Consider the following 9,222-nt stretch of genomic DNA (forward strand, 5'->3'; position numbering starts at 1 on the left):
TCCTGGGTTTAATTTCCTTTCTAAAAATCATCTGTGTCGGATTTGATTACTTCACACTTGAGATAAAATCAAAATTTGTTTAAGATAGTGATAATATGTCATCTACGACCACGAAGTTCTTGATACGGATCTGTGATAATATTCAATGTTATTTACTCGTATCAAACGGATGTAAGTGATCAGTTTTTGATATATCATAAATCATATAAGAATGTTTTCTTTAAAACATAAAGTTACGTTTATAAAATAAACAGAGAAAACATGTTTAGACATTGTGTAGGTATTAAAACCACCGGTAAAGTTGCGATACAAGAAGTTTCACTTCCTCTCAATTTAGTGGTCAGGCTGAGTCCCGTAAAATTAATTCTGAAAAATGATCACCATATTGTTAGATTCTGCGTACTTTGTACAATTCGACAATGACAAACAGGTGATTCCCCGTTCTTCTCTATCGTCGCCCCGGGGTCAACTGTGTGTGTGTCCACACGTGCGCATAGGAGGTGTGCACGAGAACCGCCTCCTATGGCTTAGTGCTGGCAACTGCGCTTCGTAACAAGGCGCCAATTTCGAATTTGCCAAAGAAGGTCTAACAATATGCAACTCATTTTTGGAGGTTTAATAAAGCCGCTAAACATTTTTGTCTTGTTGGTTACTTAAAAAAAATACAAATTATTGTCTGCCCCGTCGAGAATAAGAAATTCACCAACACGTAAAGCAGTGCAATAATTGTTTCTTTTTTATTGTGTAATTTACAAATCTTTGAAGTTTTATTTTAAAGGTAAAGAAACTAACAGCAAATAGAAGCAAATACGAAAAATAAACAAAGTCATTAGCAGGTGTGAACGGCGGCGCGTTCAGTAGATATACTCCGTACACTGATAAATTGCACATTTTTAAATTCTAGTTCCAAAACATAGCACAGTGAAAAATACTAAACTCTCAATCTCAATTGTTTCACGTTATTTAGGAAACCATTACAGCCTTGCAGATTACTTCCCGCCAGTTGTAATCCTACCCTACGCCTGTGGTGTTGTTCACAGAATTACAGCTGTCAATCTTTTTTAGAATTGTTGACAAATTATAATTAACACTAAAAATTTGGCGGGGTTTGTATTGCTGCAGGGTAGGTCAACCAAGTACATTGAAAAGTACTAGAACAGCTTTGTCAATAATCAGTGTGGCAACTTGACGGAACTTTGATAATTCGGATGTTTTTGGAATTCACTATATTTTTTTCTGACATAAAAGCACCCAATAAAACCAAATGATGAACAAGACAATGGCAGATTACTAAAAATTTTCATATTTTGGATAGTACGGTTTATCGTGAGAAGTAGAATCAATTTAAACAAAAAAACTACACGCCGAATAATTATTACTTTAGTTACTTCGAAATTCACTACAAAAACTAATGCCGCAGAAAAAAATGTTTCTTTTGTTCCCCAGTGTTATTGCTTCCGCAAATTAACACAAATCACCGACAACGGCAAGACAACAGCTGAACAATGGCATTATTTTATCCCATTTTTTCAGTTGCAGTTAAGAAAAAACAATGGAAAGCGATTAGGAACCTAACAACTTTTTACTTCTCACTACTTAATTCATTATTTTATTCACGGTCGATTTTTTTTAAATGAAATGAAAAGTTTATTTTAATGAATACAGAGATTGTAAATAGCCCGTAAAATTAAAGGGGAGTAAAATGACAAAATAATTATGAGAATTTGCAGAAGGGTTATTTAACAATTATGTTACATTTATTTAACAAGTTCTGTTATACTCCGTACGGTGATAGATTGTACGTTTTTAAATCCTAGTTCCAAAACATAAGGCAGTGAAAAATACTAAACTCTCCATCTCAATTGTTTCACGTTATGTAGAAAACCGTTGTATCCCTGCAGATTAATTCCCGCCACACTACTCTCTGGGTCTGTCTTCTGTCAAAAAACGTACAATCTATCAGAGTACGGTGTATACCAGTTAAAATTATTGTACCTATTTTTGATACACTCTGTACAAATACCGGGTGAATTAATGACTGAAATTATTTTTGTTCGGTTGGTAACACATTTACGATTTTATGTTGGTACTCTTGAGTGGCAAATTCAATTATGACAGTTAAAATGTCAAAATAAATCAATAAATCAATAAATCAATCAAATTGTCATTATCACGATTTATTAATTTGCAAAAATCTTAACCTAGAAAGCGAATCAAGAGACAACAGACAACTCTATGAAAAATAACTAGGCGTAGCAATTATTCGGAAGTGTCAACCCAGAAAATTTGTCTCAATTATTCAGTCACCAGGTATTTCGCATGGTTACCACGTGTAAGTGACGGCTGACTAAAGTCCCTAGAAAGTATAGTTTTTGGGGACTTTAAGCTGACGGTAAAGCGGCGCCGCACTGTTAATTAGAAAACTTTATTTTATGAAGTATTTTTTAAATAAAAGAAATTTAAAAAAGAATCTAATTATGAAACAAACGGCGTCTCATACTTATTGCCAATAAAATATGTGTTTCTTGAAAAATGCTACTTTTTGTTTTAGACAGGAGTGCTTTGAATGTTGACAGTCAGTCAGAATATTCTCTGCTTTAAGGTGTTCTTATCACTGAACCACAATAAAAATGTAAACCCAGGTGATGGTTCAAATATCAAACAAGAGAAACTTGAAGTGACAACAATTGAAGAACAGAACAATCCCTCCATGTACGTTGGCTACAATTTAAAATTTAAACAGAAAAAAATTCGTATCTTCTCTGACTAACATAAATAACCTTGAAGTAATTATATTGCTTGCAGATATTTACTTGTATATATGCAATAAATTAGCCAAAATGATTTGTGTGTCCTCTGTTGTAAAAAAGTGTTATCTTATTTTGCCATTAACCGTGTCAAAGAAAAAAAGCGACACATTGATCAAGAACGTTGTGATGAATCTGAAAAGACGATGTGTGATTTTGTGCCCCATCATGTTACTCTCCGTGATGTTTTCTTCCTTACTGGTGTCCCAAAACTACTCAGGTAATTTGTAAACCAACATTAACATTATCTGAAGCAAGGGTTTGAAGGTGTGTCATCAGTAGAAGGTTGGGACGCCAACGCCTCCAGAAACATGATGGACTACATCAACGAAACGCTCCCACCTCACATGATGCCGAAAGACTTTTGCAAAACGAAGAAACTCTTACTGGTCATGATATGCTCCAGACCCGACGGCTTCGAAATTCGCAGCGCCATAAGAGAAACGTGGGGCCGGAAACGTAATACTTTGTTGCATAACTAGACGAGGCCGCATCACTCGCCTCCTTCGCGCTTAATTATCACTTTGCAAATCTAACCGCTATGGTTTCATTAACACTTTGGAATTTTCTAGATGCAGACGCGTCGTTCTTCTTCTTACTGGGCGAAGTCAAAAATGACTACCTCCTACAAGTGAGTTTTAAGCTGGCGCAAATATCAATGGTCTTTCAGTTTTCTCTTTAGCACAAGGTGGAAGTGGAACACATCCGGTACGGCGATACGATCCAAGAACGCTTCGTCGACACCTACAACAATCTGTCCATCAAGTCTGTGAACATGTTGAAGTTGTTCAATAAGCACTGCGCCAAGTCGCACCTCTTCCTCATGAAAGTCGACGACGACGTCTTCCTCAACGTCAACAAAGTGGTCAGGGCTCTTGCGCTGCGCACACGCCACACAGGCTTGCTGTTGGGGAGAGTCAGAAGTCATACGAAACCGTTTCGAAGCAGAAGCAGTAAATGGTAAGTGATGTCAGTCTACAACCTTTTTCCTCTTTTCATTTTATCAGGTATATGCCCTATAAGTGGTACCGTCCAAAGACTTATCCCCCGTTCGTGTGCGGACCGGCGTACGTAATGTCGGTTGATGTTGCCTTAAAACTGTACAAATGTGCGATGAAGCACCAACTGATTTATATTGAAGATGTGTATCTCACAGGGATATGTGCGCGTCTGATGCAAATTAAGCCGAAGAACAATGACCTGTTCACTTGCAACCGGTTGAGAATGAACATCTGTCAGTACAAGCATTTCTACACTCTCCATTACTATACGGCTGCTGAGATACGAGATAGTTATCGAGCGTTACAGAAGGATTATTGTACCAAGTATAAAGATTTTAGCGTTTTGAAGGTAAGCTACGGACAACAAAGGGACTTGCTTACTCCTGCTGCAACCGTCATAAGTCATGACCGTTCTTGACTCTCTATTTAATACTTCTATCATTTCGAAGAGGTCACCAAATGCAGATAAAGTGGCAAAATGCTTATCTTTCCTTTCTCACACAGATTATTAATAGCTACAAAAAGATAGCATTCACATGATATCAAATGAAGAGTGAATAGATGCTTTTTTATGGCGGAAGCGACTTCAACTCGAGTTGCAGCAAATCTAACAAGAGTTCATTACTATCCGTTCACTAGATAAAAGTGACAAACAACCAATTTTTGTGTACCTACTGTAATTTACACGTTTTAATTCGGTATAGTTGCGTTTTATTCGTGACACGTGATCTCATTTGACGTTTTCGGTGTTGGACACACTTTGACCGCGTTGGACCTAATTTAGATTTTTTCCCAAACTATCAACCTGTTCGCTGTCGGCCTATCTAAATATTTATTTTTTTCAGTTTTGGATTTTCTTCACAAATTTTCCATGAAGAATCCAAGGAATTCAGATATCGTTATTATTATAGTAAAGTACACAATCATTAAGTACACGTAAGGTGTTGACTTTGACCTGTTTTTTATTTGTATTAAATCAGGGTTTACTTATAAAAACTCGCAGCATATCGAACTATTAATAAAATATTTGATTTTTATTATCTGTATTTGATTTTTTTTATAGGTAAATAAATTGTAAGTGTTGATTTCACGTAATCAATATTAAAACCTGTCTACGTACAGTTGGTTGCAAAAAAAAACGAAAATTTTCCTAATGTAAATTTGGTTTTGTCTATTTGTCAATTAATTGTCTACTTAACCTATCTCTCGTAAGAAGGTTTCACACTATGGAAAAATTGTAAAAATGTGTCAATTTTATTCTGACAGTTCCCGCTTTTTTTTGCAACCAACTGTAATACATTCTAATTCATCGTAATCAATGATTCCTAATTTCGATGTCAGAATGTCATTTTGCTTTGTGATGCCTCAAGCACGTGCAATGCCGACGCAGGTTACAAAAATGTTCAATAACATTTCTCGATAAATTATTTTCGGAGACTATGAATAAAAGTGGAAAAAATTGGTTTTTTAACGTCCGTCAAAAAAAGTGCAAGTTTTTTCATTCGTTTGCGTTCATAAAATATGTGATTTATGAATCGGTCAAGAAGCGTTAAAAAAAGTGCCATAGCGGTTCATTTTTGCACGCATTTTGCATTACAAAAAGTGCCGGAGTGTCATTTTTTAACGCAATTATAAAATTTTTCATTCATAATTAGTAGTTTTTTTAACGAGTTCGTATGTAAATTGGGATTTTTTTGGCATGAGTGGGCCAATTTAAAACGCGACTAAAGCGAGCATTTTAAAGGTCCACGGGTTCACACAGGAGAAAATTTTCAAATTTTGAGAGTGTCGAAATGTCATCTAAACTTACGGGCGCCAAAAATTTTTTGTATGCAACTCGTTAGTAAAGTATTTTTTTTTACTGGGCGGATTTACGCACTCGCTGCGCTCGTGCGGCAAATTTTCCTTTTCGTAAAAAAAGTATTACTTTACTCACTTGTTGCATAAATAACTATTTTTTTGTTCGACACTGTCAGAATTTGAGAATTTTCTCCTGTGTGAACGGATTTTTATAAATGTCACAACTTGTCAAAAAGAAACGTCAAGCTTAAGATTTTAAGCGATTTGGAGCCTTTAAGGGGCTCGTTGAACAAAAAAACATTGTATTCAACTCGTTCGTGTGTAAATTCGCTTCCCACTTTTTTTTAAGGCACCGGTGAACCCTTTGTTTTGTCTCTAAAACACCGATTATATTGAAACCCCCATATATTCATATATTCTTTTACGGCCGTCCGTCGTCAAGACAACGGTTGCGAAATTGAATTTCGCAGCCTGTTCTCGGTTTCTCGGTATGCAAAGTGCTCATTTCGCGTACGGTTGCACACAAAATAAATTTTGGTAATATTTTAATTTTAAATACATACTTTCAAAGCAAAATCGAGCAGCTCATTAGCAATTTCTCTCCCAGTAACAAAACCACTCTAATAGATCGTTTCGGACATTTTGAACTTCCACATTTAATAAAATACAACTATATAAATAATTTGAAAAAGCATGGATCCTAATCAGGTAACGTAAAAATAACTCAATCCATCAACTATTGTTTCGTTTTTGACAGTTCAGATGTTTTTGAACTTATTTAGGTACTATTGCGATCAAAAAATTTTGGACACTAATGTCATCGTGCTGTCATACATTCTAAAACGACCCTTATGTATTAATAACCTCAATTTTGATTGTGTCAATTTTGAAAATGTGAATGTCAGATTTACCGAGAAAATATTCAAAAAGTTTTAAAAATCAGACGAATGGAATAAAAGGAGGTTTTAATTAATAAAAAATATAAAATAAATACCCAAATGTACTCGTATTAAGTGAAAAAATTATATTTTAAACGGGTATCATATTGACAACAATTTCATCTTTCATGTGACAGTTTCAATAAAGCATGATTTAGAGTAATTTTTTTAATGTGACAGAAGTTTGATGTCCAAAATTTTATTATCGTAATAGTACTTACTTTATATGCTTTAATTACGTGCAGTTACTACTGATTTCGCAATTCATAATTTCATTTAACGTATTCGATATTTGACACATTTTGTCAGCGTTTAATCTTTAACTTTAATTAGTTTAATTACATTTTCCGCCAAACACAACTTACAGCAGACAAATTTGGAATTATGTACCGGAGTGGAATAGACCGCAATCAATGACCCCAGCAGAAGAATTTTGACAGTCCCGCTAGAGGACGCTGTTGTATTTAAATTTAAAGACAATACACGTTTAGCGCCTAAAACCAATTCAACAAGTGTCATAGTGAAAGGTGAAGTCGACAGTGCGGAGGTAAGTTTCTGAATATTTTATTTTTGTTGACGCAGATCACATTAACTGTGTTCAAATGCATTGAACCGTTTCCATTTTTCGCAGTCAACAGCACCGCAGTTTTCCGTCGTTTGTGTGACGAACCTTGAATACCAATAATAAGAAACTTTCCCGCGGTATTTTTTATTTTTGTAGAAAATACACTTTGAAAGACAAACATTTTACCAAATGCTACATTTTTATACTCACGTTTCGTACCTAACAAGATAATACAAAAATAAAAATGTTTGATGCATTTTTTAAATTTGCAAACGCCGATATAAATACAAAATGATATTAAACATTCCAGAAACTATTTCGACTAATTGAAAATAAAATAAATTTTAAACAATCAAAATATTCAAAATAATAGCTACGAACAAAAAAATTCCCACATAATTAGTACTGCCCATCAACATCACTTTACTCGTCGTCTGATATTTTACAAAAATGATCCAAAGAGGCCACTATGGACTTCATCATCTTCCTCTCGCGCTTCCTTTCCTTTTTTCGCATGAGTTTTTCAGGTACATATTTCTTCTTCTTTGAATATTTACAAATTTGATTTTGTTTGGCTTCCACATCCAACTCGTCCGCAGCTAATTTCCGTTTCTTGCCATTTTCTTCAAAATTCATCTGTTCCCTTACTTCATCTATGAACAGCGCCGTGGCATTTTTCTTCTTTTCCAGTTTCCGTTTCTTCTTCAGTTTCTTTCTCTCTGCTTTGGACAAATCATCAAACGTTTGTTGCGCCTCCTCAAAACTTCTGTGAGTATCATTTTGGTCGTTACTGTTGTCCTCGATGTCCTGTTCGATCCCTTCATCGCACACGTTCGCGTTGGTATCAACCACATCCGAGTTATTACTGTTTTCGTCTTTAATACTCTCGTGACTCGTGTCCAAATCGGGAGTGTAATACTTGACGACGGTTTCGTTGTTGAAAGTGACAGATTTGCGTTTGTGTTTGTTTTTCTTTGTCTTTGAACTTGAGCTCACTTCAGATTCTTGAACTGACGCGTCGCTTGCGGTCTCCTCCTTGTGTTTCTTCAACTTTTTAATTTTTTTCTCTAACGTGCTTGCGTCATCCGTCAACGACACGTTCTTCATTTTTTTCAGCAGGAGTTTTTCTTGTTTTTCTATCCGAGACAATTTACCACTTAACTTCAATCCGTGCCTCGCACCTCTAAAAATAAACAGATTAACACCTAGAACGCCGTTTGACACGTCATTACTTGTGTGCAGTTCGACCTCCGCATGCTACAAACAATTCCTCATCCGTAAGTGAACTGAAAGAGGTGACTGCTTCAGGAGCAGCCACATTGTAACTCTGCACACCAGAGTCTGTCAGCTTAGCAGTTTTCAAAAAGGAACCATACTGAAAATTCTTGTTTTTTGAAAGTTCTCTGACTGAGTAGCTTTTTGTGGAAATTTCAACAGGCTCAGCTTTTAAATGTAATTTCACATCATGTTCCTCAACTTTGACCTGAAGAACGTTACTCATAATTCAGTCCCACCAAATATTATTATTTTTTACGTTTATGTTATTGGCGGCGTTGTTGAAAACTCTTTCCCACCAGTTATTGGTGAATTGCTCTCCGACCTCATGACCAATCCCACCATTGTCAAATTTCAGTTTTGGTTTCAAGGCTTCGGAAATTCCGTCTTCATTTCTACCCAAGCCCTTACCTAAAATTTTACCAATTACGTATCAAAATAACGGTGTTTGTTTTTGTCAGAAGTGAGGTTATGTCACAAACATTTTTTTTTTAATCCGTTTAAATTTAACATATTCTTATTACTTCAAATGAATTACCGTCTTTCCAGCCGTATTTTTCCAACTGCTTTCTGGCAAAATCCATTTATGCACGTGGGCTTATTGCCCATCTGACACTTATAAACACAAATTTTGACAGTTGACAGCACTGTATCAACAGTTCGTTTTCTACCGCATGTAAAGGTTACAATATTCTTTTTTAAATTTAAGTAACTTTTAACTTTCAATTCTCAAGTACTGAGCAACCTCCAACAGGTTTACTACATTTTTTACCATCCAAATGTACTTGAAATATTCGACGTGCGATTGCTGCAAATAAGGTAGGTAAAAAAGAACC

At 35.5% G+C, this 9,222-nt stretch overlaps 2 protein-coding genes across 4 annotated transcripts; one reads left to right on the forward strand and one right to left on the reverse strand.

Annotated features, from left to right (window-relative positions):
* Nucleotides 1-122: 122 nt before the first annotated feature.
* Nucleotides 123-4,845, forward strand: LOC138123094 (beta-1,3-galactosyltransferase 1-like). Of its 3 annotated transcripts, XM_069037618.1 has the most exons (7): nucleotides 123-2,753; nucleotides 2,806-3,027; nucleotides 3,075-3,266; nucleotides 3,380-3,438; nucleotides 3,490-3,767; nucleotides 3,815-4,157; nucleotides 4,654-4,845. In XM_069037618.1, exons 1-7 carry the CDS (start codon nucleotides 2,567-2,569, stop codon nucleotides 4,681-4,683), a joined length of 1,311 nt encoding a protein of 436 aa, XP_068893719.1. In that variant the 5' UTR covers nucleotides 123-2,566; the 3' UTR covers nucleotides 4,684-4,845. The 3 variants fall into 3 exon arrangements, with proteins under 3 accessions (XP_068893719.1, XP_068893718.1, XP_068893720.1); XM_069037617.1 differs by lacking the exon at nucleotides 4,654-4,845 and having other exon boundaries at nucleotides 3,815-4,646; XM_069037619.1 differs by lacking the exon at nucleotides 4,654-4,845 and having other exon boundaries at nucleotides 123-2,712; nucleotides 3,815-4,646.
* A 2,394-nt stretch (nucleotides 4,846-7,239) lies between these two features.
* On the reverse strand, nucleotides 7,240-9,150 carry LOC138124813 (G patch domain-containing protein 4). The gene is made up of 4 exons (XM_069039982.1): nucleotides 8,925-9,150; nucleotides 8,646-8,797; nucleotides 8,344-8,594; nucleotides 7,240-8,294 (listed from the first exon to the last, which is right to left on the reverse strand). Exons 1-4 carry the CDS (start codon nucleotides 8,968-8,970, stop codon nucleotides 7,535-7,537), a joined length of 1,209 nt encoding a protein of 402 aa, XP_068896083.1. The 5' UTR covers nucleotides 8,971-9,150; the 3' UTR covers nucleotides 7,240-7,534.
* Nucleotides 9,151-9,222: the final 72 nt, after the last annotated feature.

Source organism: Tenebrio molitor, chromosome 2 (assembly GCF_963966145.1).
Source record: "Tenebrio molitor chromosome 2, icTenMoli1.1, whole genome shotgun sequence".
NCBI classification, from domain to species: Eukaryota; Metazoa; Arthropoda; class Insecta; order Coleoptera; family Tenebrionidae; genus Tenebrio; species Tenebrio molitor.